The sequence below is a fragment of the Pan paniscus genome, chromosome 16 (genome assembly GCF_029289425.2).
Source record: "Pan paniscus chromosome 16, NHGRI_mPanPan1-v2.0_pri, whole genome shotgun sequence".
NCBI lineage: Eukaryota > Metazoa > Chordata > Mammalia > Primates > Hominidae > Pan > Pan paniscus.
The window spans coordinates 69,406,410-69,420,910 of record NC_073265.2 but is presented as its reverse complement, the minus strand read 5'-3'; the positions used below and the strand labels follow the sequence as shown (position 1 = coordinate 69,420,910).

General features: G+C 50.1%; 1 protein-coding gene across 4 annotated transcripts in view; it reads right to left on the bottom strand.

The window, feature by feature from the left end:
- Positions 1–13,939, bottom strand: part of FAH (fumarylacetoacetate hydrolase) — a 33,620-nt gene extending 19,681 nt beyond the window's left edge. For 2 of the 4 annotated variants that reach the window (XM_063596870.1, XM_008963085.6), the window contains exons 1-6: positions 13,799–13,939; positions 13,569–13,678; positions 8,539–8,649; positions 6,833–6,954; positions 6,229–6,278; positions 4,354–4,444 (exon numbers count right to left, since the gene is read on the bottom strand). In XM_063596870.1, coding sequence (XP_063452940.1) covers positions 4,354–4,444; positions 6,229–6,278; positions 6,833–6,954; positions 8,539–8,649; positions 13,569–13,649 — 455 coding nt within the window. In that variant the 5' untranslated portion in view covers positions 13,650–13,678; positions 13,799–13,939. The remainder of the gene's footprint in view (positions 1–4,353; positions 4,445–6,228; positions 6,279–6,832; positions 6,955–8,538; positions 8,650–13,568; positions 13,679–13,798) is intronic. The other 2 variants (XM_063596871.1, XM_008963086.6) reach the window with 1 other exon arrangement.
- Between the last annotated feature and the right edge of the window lie 562 nt (positions 13,940–14,501).

Below are 14,501 nucleotides of genomic sequence, written 5' to 3'. Positions count from 1 at the left end.
AGACTCTGTCTCAAAAAAAAGAAAAAGAAAATGCAAAACTCTGTATCTAGAAAAACTGGCAAACAAAGAAAAAAGATAACATACTGGGAGAAAATATTTGCAATGCATTGCAACAAAGGGTTAATTTCTATCACTTATAAAACACTCTTGTAAACTAATAATAGAGAAATGACTGTATATATAAACTGGCAAAGTATGCAAAAACATCTGTGAAAAAATATATAAGAAGGCCGGGCATGGTGGCTCATGCCTATAACCCCAGCACTTTGTGGGGCTAAGGCAGGCCAAGGTGGGCTGATCACTTGAGTCCAGGAGTTTGGGACCAGCCTGATCAACATGGCGAAAACCCATCTCTACAAAAAATACAAAAATTAGCCAGGCATGGTGGTGTGCACCTTTAATCCCAGCTACTTAGGGGGCTGAGGCAGGAGGATGGCTTCACCTGGGAGGTCAAGGCTGCAGTGAGCCAAGGTCATGCCACTGCACTCCAGCCTGGGTGACCAAGTAAGACCCAGTTTCAAAAAAAAAAGAGAAAGAAAATATATGTATGACACCGATTAACAGTTTTGTCTCTGGAGAAGGGAACTGGATGGTGGCCCATAGGTGGTTGAGTTCTGTTTTTTTCATTGTTTACCCTTGAGTACCTTTTGAATTCTCAACCATGTATATATATATTGACTGTTTTTGTTGCTTTTAATTTTTTAAATGTTTGATAAATTATTTTGCAATATTTATGATATACAAAAACATGTAGTAACACAAGTCACCATGCACCACCAAGGAGCTAAAGAAATAACAGTTCACTTATCCAGTCCAATGCATCCTTGGGATCCCTCCCTGGTCTCACTCTCCTTCCCTCCCTTCCTGCCCCTCACCCTAGAGGAAACCAGCATGGTCCTCATTTCCCTATATTTCTATACACTTTTATTACTGTACCTTCTTTTTTTTTTGGTGGGGGGTGGGGTTTGAGACAGAGTCTCGCTCTGTCGCCCAGGCTGGAGTGCAGTGGTGTGATCTCAGCTCACTGCAACCTCCACCTCCAAGGTTCAAGTGATTCTCCTGCCTTAGCCTCCCAAGTAGCCGGGACTACAGGCGCCCGCCACCACACCCAGCTAATTTTTTTTTTTTTTTTTTTTGAGATGCAGTCTCGCTCTGTCACCCAGGTTGGAGTGCAATGGCACAACCTCAGCTCACTGCAACCTCCGCCTCCCAGGTTCAAGTGATTCTTCTGCCTCAGCCTCCCAAGTAGCTGAAATTACAGGCACCCGCCATCATGCCCAGCAAATTTTTGTACTTTTGTAGAGATAGGGTTTCACCATGTTGGCCAGGCTGGTCTCAAACTCCTGACCTCAGGTGATCCGCCCGTCTCGGCCTCCCAAAGTTCTGGGATTACAGGCATGAGCCACCACACCCGGCCGCTAATTTTTGTATTTTTAGTAGAGACAGGGTTTCACCATATTGGCCAGGCTGGTCTCAAACTCCTGACCTTGTGATCCACCCACCTCAGCCTCCCAAAGTGCTGGGATTACAGATGTGAGCCACCGCGCCCAGCCCTACTGTACTGTATTTTCGTATCTTTTTATAAAAATGCTATTTTACTGTGTAATTGTCTTGTATTACCTACCCCAAAAAACTTATTTTGTAAAAGACTGAGATAGATTTAAACTTATCTACATGGAGATATGTCAATTCAATGAAGAAGTAAAAAAAGCAAATTTCAGCATGGCCTCGTTTTGTTAACTAAAGAAATAAAATGCATATGTATGCGTGCATACGTGTGGTCATGCATATGTAACCTGGAGCAAAGTACAGGAAGCGGCACATCCAACTTGTTCAAAGTAGTTGCCTCTGGTGAGTGGCTGAGGAAGAGCTCCCTTTTTTACCCACTTTGGTTCCTTTATTGGATTAAATTATAAAATTCCATTGCATGCAATTACATGGCATGTAATAATTCAAACAATTCAGATGAAAAAAAGGAGTTAGTAGTTTCTCCCCATCCGGCCACTCCCCTGAGGAAAGCAATGTTAATCTGGAGTCTAATATTTTTTGCCTTTCTCTATGCTCATACCGGCCTATGGAAATAATGTATTCATAAGTGTGTGTGTGTGCATGTGTACGTGTGTGTGTGTGTGTGTGTGTGTGTGTGTGTGTGTGTGTGTTAAGCTGAAAAATAGCCCTCCAAAAGATATCCAGATCCTAATCCCTGGAGCCTGTCGATATTATTACATGGCAAAAAGGGTTTTGCAGGTGTGATTAAGTTAGGGATCTTGAGATAGGGATACTCTCCCTGGTTATTTGAGTGAACGCTAAATGTAATCACAAGGGTCCTTATAGACAGAGGCAAGGTCAAAGGAGGAAGTAGGAAATGTAACAGCAGAAGCAAGTGGTTGGAGTGATATCAGGAAGGGGTCAAAAGGCAAGGGATACAGGCAACCTCTAAAGCTGAAAAGTCAAAGAAATGGGTTCTCTCCTAGAGCTTCCAGAAGGAACCAGCCCTGCTGACACCTTGACTTTAGCCAGTGAGACTGATTTTCGACTTCTGGCCTCCAGAACTAGAAGAGAATATATTTGTGTTTTAAGCCACCAAGTTTGTGGTAATTTGTTACAGCAGCAACAGAAAACTAATACAGTGTGTATGTACATATATATTTTTTGTGCTTTTTTTAATAAAAGTGAGACACACTTTACCTAATTGCCTATGGTTTACCTATTTCACTTAACACAGATCAATGCACATCTCTCTTGATCTAAATCTTTCACTAGCTGCAAAACATTTCATATTGTGAATAGACCAATTTTTCAACCATTCCTCCACCGATAAGCATTCAAATTACTTCCAGTTCTGGGCCACTAGAAACTCTGCTAATTAACATCCTTGCTCTTGGATACAACCCACTGGTGCTTTTATTTCTGTAGGATAGATGCATGAAAGTGAGCATTGCAGGTCAAAGAGTAGACACATTTTTAATTGTAAATGTTTACTTTACATATTTTCTGTAGTATTTGGGTTAATTCCAGTAAATATATGTTACCTTTATAATAAAGACTATGTACATAAAGCTAAAAAGTCACAGCTGCGGGCCATCTTGCATCAAACATGGCTAGAGAAGGCCTGTTTGCTCTTATTCTGCAGAAGGACATGGGGCAAGGATGGCTGCGGCCCCCACACTCGGTTTCAGACACAGTCAACACTCATTTCCCAGGTCCCGGCTCTCCTCTCACTTCCTGGTGCCCCTGCCCTTTGGCCACTGGGATCCTGGCACACAGGTGACAGCCAGCTCTTCTGGGGCTGGGCAGTCCACTGAGTCATCACTGCCAAGGACACTCATATAGACACTCAACCCATCAGATAGACAAGTTGAAGCTGGCTGGGGACAAATACAGCCTGGAGCCTGTACAATGCAAGATTCTCAAATATTTGCCCATCTCACGTGGGAGCCTGGAACCTGGAGCCTGGGTTCTGGTCTCAGATTCACCCCTGCCTCGTTCTGCAACCTTGGCCTTGTTGCTCATCATCTCTGGCTTGGAACTGCTCTGTCTCCCTTTCTTTCTTCCTCATCTTGGTTCTAACAGACCCTCCCCTCATGGCATAGCCTACTGGAGACACTCACTCGAGAGAGAGTAAAGCCCCGTCCCTAACCCAGCTCCTGTGTGTGACTGATGGCACTGGGGCCTGGAATGTATGCCTGCCACTGAGTCCAGGCCCTCTTCAGTTCCAAGGAACCATCACATCCAGGGGACAACACAGAACAAAGGGCAAGGATCCCAGCTCTGCATCCTCAGCTTGGTCAATGGCCTGATCTGGGGGCTGGGAGACAGGCTGTGGCCCTGTTGTGCTCAGGCAAGTTGATCCTTCTCTGAGCCCATTTTCCTGTCTGTAAAATGGGGCTTACAATCATGGCCTTGTGACATCACAGAACTACTACGAGGATCAAACAAATGAATGAAACCAATCACATGTTGAGGAATATACAGCACTGGGCACATTTGAGGATTCTCATTTATCAGAAAATGTAAGTATGGAGCATGCTAGAGTCTAAGACTTGCCCATAGTACAATAATACACAGCTTATAAATGAAAGACTCCAGAAGGAGCATAGGGATTAAGGGAATCTAATTCCAACCCCTGCTGTCCAAAGAAGTTTAAGGGACTTGCCCTTCGATCCCACAGCAAGTCCTAAGCCAAGCTGAGCAGGAGTCCAGAAGCTGAGACCACTGCTTCCAGAGGTTGCAACATCATAACTGCTTTTCCTCCCCAGTTTACTTTAAGAAGAACTTGGCAGCTCCTGAGACAAACATGCTGCTGGAAATGAAAGACTTTGAACTTATGCAAACATTTGGCCCAGTTCATACCAATTTGGCATCAATGCATTCTCCTTGTCCCTGAACATGATTCCGACGTTGGTAGCATGCTGCCGAGAGGAATAGAAGTCTGTGTAGTCTCCTGCAGAGGAAAGACCCAACAGATCCCATCAGCAACCCACATGCCTCAGGAAGAATGGACTGTTCCAAGCACTGGAGCCACGAGTGTGCACACAATACTGTTTACACATCCAGAGCTCAGCCTGCAGCCAGCAATGGCAGCACCAAATGCAATATAAAATATCCTCACTGAAGATTTGTTTTTAGAGCCCTCAGCTGAGAAACAAATAAGAAATCAGGAGTCCAGACTTTCTGAAACTGACAGTGGAATGTGAACACCAAGTGGCTGATATCACTCCCCTTCTCAGGCTCCCCACTTTTACCACACACAACTGCCATTCCCGAGTTCCCACAGGCTCCCTCACCACGCCTATACTGATTGACTTCTCCCTTGTCCCTGTGTATTCAAATCCTGGCAACTCTTTGAGGCCTGCTCCTCCCTGAAGCCCTCCTGCTCTCTCTAGCAGGATCTCTTCCCCCTCCAAATCCCCTCCCCTGAATCCTTCTGGGGCAGGCTTCGCTTCCCACTGGTGCTCCAGTTATGTGTGTGCACATCTTTGCTAGACTGTGGACATTCTAGGACAGCCCCAGCTCAGTCCTCATTTTCTTGGACTCTGCCCGAGTGCCAAGGACAAGGGCTTGCACACTGCAGATGCATATCAGTGCCTGTTGATTATGATGAACTGAACGGGCTGGCCAGCAAGCGGTAGGCATATCTACCATTCGGAGAATTAAAAATCTGAAAGAAAAACCAGTTGGGACAGTCTGCCTGTTTTATCTTCCTAAATGTCTCCTCAAAAAAAAAAAATGCTGGATATTCATCAATACCAACAGCCTAGACTAGCAACAGTCATGGTGAAGGGTGAGGAGAGGAAGAAAAGTCCACAGGGCAGGTGGAGCCTTAGCTGCTGCTTCCCATCTTCAGTCCCAATGCACAGAAGTAATAGCTGAGAGATTTTTCAAAAGAATAAATCCATAACAAAAAAAAAAAAAAAACAAGAAAGGGCACCATCAGTCAACCAGACATGATATCCCTGAAAGACATATGGTTTGCACAACAGCTGGTTTGCCAAAACATAGCACAGTCCCATGAGTGTATGAGAGTGGGGAGTGAGAGGGGCTGGGAGGAGGCAGGTGACTCGGCCCCTGTCCCCAACCCCATCCTCCAGTCAGCTTAGCCCAAGCAGCCCAGCAGCAAAGGACTCTCCCCGGACAGCAGGAGCTGTTCCAGAGAGGCAGTGTACCCCAGGGCAGGGTCAACCGGCCCCTCAGCTCACAGGTGCCCGGGTAGCCCAGTAGAGGAGACCTGTGCACAAGGAAGAGGGCTGTGCTTTGGGCCGCAGGCTGAGCCAGCTCTCTCTCTGCTTCAGGTTGAGAGTTTCAACAGCTCCAACTTCCTGAATGACACTCCAACCAGACATCCTGCCACGTGCTCAAACTGGGGCCCTTCATAGCCCTCTGGCCTCTATCCTCAAAACTGCTGACTCACGGACTGAGCTCAGAGAATTTGTCCCATAGCCTTTGGGGGAAGGAAAGCAATTTGCTGTGCAGGGAGCCATGCAGCTAGTCATGAACTTGAGCAGTCTGCAACTCACTACCTGAGGCAAGATAATAGCCTGAGTGAATGCCGGGCCTGGATGCTGGGAAAGGTCAGTGATGAGGAGGGGGTAACAGCCCCAGAGCCCCTCCTCCATCTCCCCCAACCAGCAGGGGCCCTCCACACAGATGCAGAACCAAAGCACCTGGCCAGCCCTCTTGGCCCACGAAGCTGCTCCGTTCTTGTCTTGGTGAAGAGACTGCACTCACCTATGGCGGCTGGAAGGTGCATCGTGGCAGAAGCCTGGGAGATGAATGCACTGAAACACAGAACCAGGGGCTTCAAAGTCAAGTAGGCAGCAAAGCGCGGTCCCACCCACAGGCTCAGCCTAGACCATCCCCAAGATTATCCACAATCTCCAGTGGGCACCTTCTGGCTGGCCTGGGGCCAGAGCTATGCTGAACTTTTCATAGCTGAGAGGACATCCACCCACTGAAGCCATTTCTATATTCTACCCTAGGAAATGGGACTAGACAAGTGGAAACTCTTTCCTACTCTAGAAACCAGATGAGGTCACAGATGATGCTAATGAGGACAGCCTGAGTAAGAGAGAGGGCCAATGGGCCTGGCCTGGCCTAGCTTGGGCAGCTCCAGTCCAGGCGCCAAGGCAATCCCAGTCCTCCCAAAGCCCTCCCATCAATAGGCAGCTCAGGCAGGGGCTGGATGAGGGCAGGTCTGACTTGGCCACACTAAGGCTGCCAAGCCGTGACTCAGAATGGCACTGACAACCACACAGCCTTCATCTCCCCTGCTGCATCCCCTCATCTCCCCTGCTGCATCCCCTCATCCCCCCTATGACCACGTGCTTCTCACCCCTTCCGAAGTTCGGTGTCATCTCTGAGCCTGGCTTGGCTCACAGACAGCAAGTTCTGCAGGAACACTCTCGCCTCCTTCCAGGCAGCCTGACCCAGGCCCATGAAGCTGTTGAGTGTAGGCTAAGACCAAAACAGGGAGAAAGAAGATCAGGTACAGGAAAACCCAGGGAGTATCCCTCCTTCCAATGGAAGGCCAGCCAGCCTGCCAGCCCTTGCCACTTCTCTCCCGCTAACTCAAACTCTCAGGACCTCTGCTCTTAGTTTTGTCATTTATTCATCAACCTGGAGAAAAGCATATCCTCTCTTGACGTTGCCTCAGGCCCTCGTGCACCTGCACACAATTGTCCAAGCCCAGAAGTTGCTACCTGGCACAGCAACTGTGCTAAGCTTGGCCCGGCCCACAGTTGAAGGTGGCCATGTTCTTCCAGTAGAGGCACACTCCAGTCTGCAGAGTGATCACAGCCTAAACTAATTCCTTTCACATTAGTTAAGAAGAGGTTTTGGGCCAGGTGTGACGGCTCATGCCTGTAATCCCAGCACATTGGGAGGCCGAGGTGGAGGATCACTTGAGCCCAGGAGTTCAAGATCAGCCTGGGCAATATAGTGAGACTTCATCTCTATTAAAAAAAAAAAGTTGGTTTTTTTTCCCCATTCTGTCACCCAGGCTGGAGTGCACTGATGTGATCTCGGCTCACTGCAACCTCTGCTTCCCAGGTTCAAGCAGTTCTCCTGCCTCAGCTTCCCGAGTAGCTGGGATTACAGGCGTGCACTGCCACACCCAGCTAATTTTTGTATTTTTAGTAGAGAGGGGGTTTCACCATGTTGGCCAGGCTGGTCTCGAACTCCTGACCTCAAGTGATCTGCCCACATCGGCCTCCCAAAGTGCTGGGGTTACAGGCGTGAGCCGAGAAGTTTTTTAATTTAAAAAAAGAAGAGGTTTTATAGCCAGTGAGGCATAGCAGAAAAAGCCCTTGTAGGTTCTAAGAGTCAGAGTTCCAGTCCCAGCTCTGATACTTCTAGCTGTGCAGCTTGGGAAAACTATGTCTCATTCCAGAAGTTCAGGTCCCCATCTAGATGCTCAGTCCCGCATAGGAATTCCAATTCCTATGCCAGAGGGTGGTCAGGAGGATTGAAGGAAAGGATGTGTGCGAAGCTCCTGGCACACAAGAGGTACCCATAAATCCCACCCTTCTTCCTGACCCATGCAATGAGAAGATGCTATATCAAAGTAGATGACCATTTACAGGGAAGCAAATTCATGTCCATCCCATGTGAACATGTACTTCAGGCTGACTCCTCCGTGGCTGCTTCCACAGAACTGGAGGGCTGGGCTCGTAGCTCCCTCCCTTGGGGGCCCACACAGCCCTTGGACAGGCAGAGGCTCAAACAGCTTGACAAGAAAAGTAACCAGAGTTCCTGAAGAGCTTCATCTCATAGACAACTAGGAACGACCCAGGACTGCAGACACTGACACTTTTTTCACCTAGGAACTCGCCCTGAGGTGAGAAGCCACCCTGAATTGTCCCAAGGCCACCTCCTACCAGTTTGTCTGTCTCAAAACAACCCCAGCCTTATCCAAGTATAACCACTGAGACCTCCGATGGCATTACCTCTATCGGAAATGGAATGCAAGGAGCATTCTCTTGTTGGCATCCACTGTAAGTGCCACTGAGGTCAGGGACAAGTCGTTTCACAATGTCCTACCTGATTGAAGACATCCTGGTGTTTGGAGAGGACAGGACCAGTAAAGAGGTGCTTGATGATGCTGAGGTCCAGGATCTGGTCGCCAATGGCCACACCTATCCTTGGTCTTGGCTAGGAGGAAGACAACACCGTCAGTACCAGAAAAAGCCCCTGGCTGGGCTTGGCTCATTTACTCAGAAAGCCTGTCTATTGAAGAGTCCACGGGTCCCCCTTTAGGTGGCCCTGTATGCAGAGCGGACTGAAGAACCATGTTCTCAGCATCCTGCCCCAGCTCCCTTGTGCCATCTCTGCTTCCAGAACTAAAAGGAAAAATAATCTGTGTTCCCTGAATGGGAAATAAATCAAATATCCCTTGGACTGGGGGAAGAGCAGTCAGCCTGGTCCTAGCCACTTAACCTGGGCAAAGACCCCTGCAAAGTTCCCTAGGCATTACATAAATGCCTCCAGTGATGAGGAGCTCACCACCTTACCAGGATGTTGGATTATTTTCCAGGTTTCTAGGCCTTGACTAGGGTAATTCAGTTGTGCGGTGGAGCATGAGTGCCCAACGCACAGTGCTGAGGGCCAGGTGGCTTGGATTAATGAGCTCTGTTGTAGCTCAAATGGAGGAGAGCTCGGGTTGTAAGGGAGCTGCAGGAAGCCAGACTGCTCAGAACATGCAAGGCAAGTTCCTTTCTGCACCACAAAATCCCAGCATCAACAAAGATGTCTTAAATATTTGTTAAGTCCTGGTCTTTGTCCCCACAACCCTGAGCTTTGCTCGTCAACAAGAACCCGAGGGCATGTTTGCAGACTCAACTTCCCAGGGCTCTGTCCTGAGCCAGGCTTCCAGCTCTCCTGAACCACCAGCTTGGCCATTTCAGTGCCAGCGAGCTTAGTGGTGGGATTATTGGCTGGCCTTATCTCCATTGGCTGCTCACTGGGGTGGGCTGAGAAAAGATGACCATTTCTCCATGCATGTCAGCTCTTGGAATCGGGGTAGACCAGAGCCATACTCCTCATCTGAGGTCCCAGCAGAGCCTACCCTAGAAGAGGCTGCCTGGAGAGCTTAGTTACTCATTCTCAGCCCCACTGCCAACTCCCTGGGCCTCAGTATTCCCCTCCTGAAAATGGCAAATCTGCTTTAGGCAAAGAGCTGAACCACCTGAATCCAAGTGGCTTTCCATTCAGGGAATGTGCAGGGCAGACCCTTGGACCACATCTCTGACCCTGGTCCCCACACCCAGCTGAAGGCAAGAAGGAGTCACCACCAGTGAGCAACTTCCAAACTGGGGTCACAAGTGCAGCTGTCTGCTGCCTCAAATGCAAACAAAGCCTAGAAGCTTCAAACTTGTGCTTCAAACTATGACCTGAGGACCCAGAAAAAGTCTGAGAGAGTGAGTCCCTCTACTTTCAACCTTGGGAGTTATTTTCTTCAGCACAAAACTAGAGGGGCTCACAGGTCAGATCTAGGATTCCTGGGCTCCAAGTCTGCTCCCTCATTCACCATCTTATCATCTTGGACAAGTCTCTGGGCCTCAGTTTCCCATCTGCAACTTGAGGGAAACAAACTAAGGAGGGAGACTGCATTTGTCTAACTTCAAGAGAATGAATGTGCATTGCCTCTGTTTTAAAATAGTTGGTCATATCTGATATAAAGTTGTCCAAAGGAAAGCATTACCCAACTCCAAGCCTGACATAGAGGGGGAAGCATGGGATTGGTGTGGGCAAAGGATTACCCAGGTGCCGAGGCAAGAGACTGCAGGCACAAACTGTAGCTATACTGCTATACAGTTGTAATACAAATTAGATATACAGATGATCATGGACAATTATCGATCATTAGTATAAACATTACTAATCATTAGTTTTTAATATTACTCCTTATTGTACTACTAATATAACCTAGGAATAACCGGTGAGTATAGGGTCAGGCACTGAAGGGACATTGTGAGAAGTGACCTAGAAGGCAAGAGGTGAGCCCTGTCACGCCCGCGTAAGGGCCGCTTAAGGGCTCCTTGGTCAAGCGGTAACGCCAGTGCCTGGGAAGGCACCCGTTACTTAGCAGACCACGAAAGGGAGTCTCCCTTTCCTTGGAGGAGTCAGGGAACACTCTGCTCCACCAGCTTCCTGTAGGAGGCTGGATATTACCCAGGCCTGCCCGCAGTCATCCGGAGGCCTAAACCCCTCCCTGTGGTGCTGTGCTTCAATGGTCACGCTCCTAGTCCACTTTCATGTTCCTCCTGTACTCCTGGTTCCTCTTTGAAGTTTGTAGTAGATAGCGGTAGAAGAAATAGCGAAAGTCTTAGTCTTTGAGCTTTCTTATAAGTGCATAGAAGAAAATGCTGACGTATGCTGCCTTCCCTCTCTGCTTTGGCTACCTTAGAGGGAAGAGCCCCCGTCCCATGATCACATGACTTGCTTGACCTTATCAATCACTTGGATGACTCACCCTCCCTACCCTGCCCCCCTTGTCTTGTGTGCAATAAATATCAGTGTGCCCAGCCATTCGGGGCCACTACCGGTCTCTGTGTCTCAGTGGTAGTGGTCCCCCGGGCCCAGCTGTTCTCTCTTTATCTCTTTGTCTTGTGTCTTTATTTCTTACAATCTCTCATTTCCGCACACAGGGAGAACACCCGCTAAGCCCCGTAGGGCTGGACCTTACAGATTGGGAGGCTGACAGATGTGGGGATCAACCCCATATCTGCGTCTTACTGGCTGTGAGATCTGGAGCATGATGCTTTGCCTCTCTGGGCCTCAGTTTCCTCATCTGTAGAATGGGGACAATAACTTCACAGTAGGTTTATTGTGAGAATTTAATTAATATCTGTAAATCTCTCACCACAAGAACAGACACAGGGTAGACGCTATTCATGCCACAAACATTTAGAGAGCATCTTCTCAGTACCAGCATTACACAAAGGCTGCTGAGGTCCTGGGAACAGTGACGTGGTTCCTTCTCTCCAGAAGCAAAAGGATACACAGGGTGTGGTGAGAGATAACCAAGGCTGGGCCGCAGCGGGGAGCTCATTCAGAGAGGGTGCTTAGGAGGTGACATTTAAGCTGAGTCCCAAAGAGTGAGAAGGGGCCAAGCATATAGAGAGCAGAAGGACGAGTATTCCAGGCAGAAGGAACAACATGTGCTAAGGCCTGAAGGCAGGAAGCTGCTCTTAGCACATCTCAGAGACTCAAAGGCAGCCAATGTGGCTGGAGAGAGCAGAGGCCAGGAGGCAGCGGCACGGCCAGACCACGGGGACTTTAACAAGGCACCCGGCAAAACCAGCTCCACACTACTACAATCCCGTTCTCAGAGGCCACCACCCCTACCTTCACAGGGAGCACCCCTGTACACCTTACTAGTCCATGAGCAACCAGAAATGGAAGGAAGGCGTCTCCTGTGTCTTTGATGCCAACTCGGAGCCCGGGCAAAATCTGGACCAGAGTTGGGGTTCATAAGCATTCGCCGAATAAAAAAAAATGAATAAAGTGATGGCAGGATTCATTGTTATTCCACTCAAATTAGGAAAGGCTGACTGCTGACATGGGGGAAGGGAGGTTTTGCCTTGGCAACTAGTCTTGCCTGGCAAGGCAGCCATCACGGTTGGAATGTCCAATGCCTGCAGAGAAAGTTTCAGAAGAGGCCTGTTCAGCTGGAAGGCCAAAGGGCCAACTCTCCACCCCCAGCACTGTATCAGAGGACAGCGGAATGGGGCTCTCTCTTCCAGACATCTGTAGTGGCTGCCCTGCACATTCTGATGTTGAAACAGCGGGACATGGTGTCTGAAAACACCCAGCCACACTCTAACGGATATTAATTCGATTCCCCTGAGAAAGCAAGTCAGAGCTCCCTACTGGGGTGTGCCTGCCTCTCACAAATGTTTCTGTCTAATGGATTTGTGCTCCCAGCAAAGGTGAGGGAGGACACATCTGCCGAGGGCAAAGTGTTTGAGGAGGGCAGAGGGAGGGCTCTGTCTGCAGAAAGGTTGTTGGCCATCACAAGTTAAGATTTAATGTGCCTCAGATTGTGTCCTCCAGGGGATTGAGTGTCCACTTTCTGTATCCTTGCAACATCTGGTCAGCCCGGCCAGATGTGAAACCACAAGTTGACCCTTCTAGACCAAAGCACTTACCGCAGACAGGCCCACAAAAGGCCAGCCACTTGCATCCAATGACAAGCCATGGGGGAAGGAGGGGACCCCACTTTCCAAGAAGAAGCCAACTGCCAGGCCCCTCGTTTAGCAAACATTTCCTGATTCTGGGGTTCTATGGCTTACAGAGCTGAATCAGGAGTTTACCTTTAAAGTTGGGAGCAGAAATCTAAGCCAAAAATATCATCAACAAATCCAAGGGAATCTGCTTTTCCAACCTAGGGACCCTCTTATTATCTATTTGCTGATAAACCCCCAGTTTTCAAATACTTCTTTCTACCAATCAGACTACACTGACTTAGTCAAAGTTTGTTTCCCTGCCCTCTTTCTTCTGATCAGTAGGGGAATGCCAGGGAGCCCACACCAGGAGCTGAAAGAATTTCAGCTATAGGCAGAGACACTTGCCATCTTAGATCTCACAACTCTAAGCCAAGAAACGCGCGTGCCCCTCTGACCTGCTACGCATACCGGGTTATCATTTCCCGGGTTCTAGGGTTAGGGGCTATCCAGCGAGATGAACCACCAGCCCTGACCTGGCCTCTTGGGCGAGAGAAACACACCGCAACCACCTCGGAGTAGGCAGCATGCCTGTGTGCTGCAGCTTCCGGTAACAGAATCCTGCTTGCTCTGCTTGTCTGGGAGAGTGACACGATTCATTTCATTTTGCATTTAATTCTCAGCAAACCTGCGGACAATGAGGCTGAAAAGTTAAACAACGTGCACAGCTAGAAAGTTACGAGGCGGGACTCGAGCCCATAGGCACTCTCACGGAACGAATCTTAAGAGAAAAGTGGCACAAGCCTCCATCCCGCCCCTCATTCCACTCCATTCCACTCCACTCCACTCCACTCCACTCCACTCCACTCCCTCCCCGCGCCCGGACGCCAAAGCCCCACTGCTCACGTCGCCTCTGGTCGAGAAGACGCCGTAGGGCAGGTTGTGGATGGGGAAGTCGGAATCCTCGGCCACCGGGATGAAGGACATGCTGGAGAGCACCCGGCACGGCTGCGGGCCTAAGGTGGCGTGCGGAGAGCAGGACTGAACTCGGCCGCTGTGGTCAGGCCCGGCCCCGCCCCCCTGCCCGCCCCCACGGCCTGTCCGGGTGACACAGCAGGGACCCCGGAGGCTCCTACCTGACTTTTGGTCTCACCGTGAACACCCCGCCCCCGAACCCCGAACCCTGCCCCTCCCCCCTACCCTGACCCCCGCCAGCTCCAGGTCCTCCACAGTCTCGCCCGCCCTTCCAGAGCCCCGCCTCGCCCCTGGCCCCGCCCCCGTGAGCCTCAGATCCTCCAGTCTCTCCTCCCTCCCTGAGCCCCGCCCCTCCCCTTGCCCCGACCCCGCGAGCCCCAGGTCCTCCACAGTCTCACCCTCCCTCCTCTCGCCCCGCCCCTCCCCTCGCCCCGCCCCTCGCCCCGCCCTGCAAGCCCCAGGTCATCCAATCTCTCCCTCCCTCCCTGAGCCGCGCCCCTCCCCTGGCCCGGGTACCCGAGTCCCAGGCCCTCCAGTCTCGCCTCACTCCCCGAGCCCCGCCCCTCCCCTGGCCCCGCCCCCGTCCTGATCCCCGCCCTGTCCGCGAGTCCACGTCGGGGAGATCTGGTTCCAGCCCCCGCTCGGGGCAGCTAGCTGGTCCTACCGAGAGCAAACCCCAGCTTAGCATTTAAGGCTCTACCCTGCATGACTCCAGCCTCGCTCGCCCCGGCTGCTGCCCTGCTCTTCAGCTCAACAGAACTCTTGTCCGCTTCCTGGAAACACTTTCTCCCCAAGAGCTGCTCCCTGAGCTTCAGAAGAACACCCAGTCGCGTCCTTTCTGCCTTCATACCATGATGCTCCGTC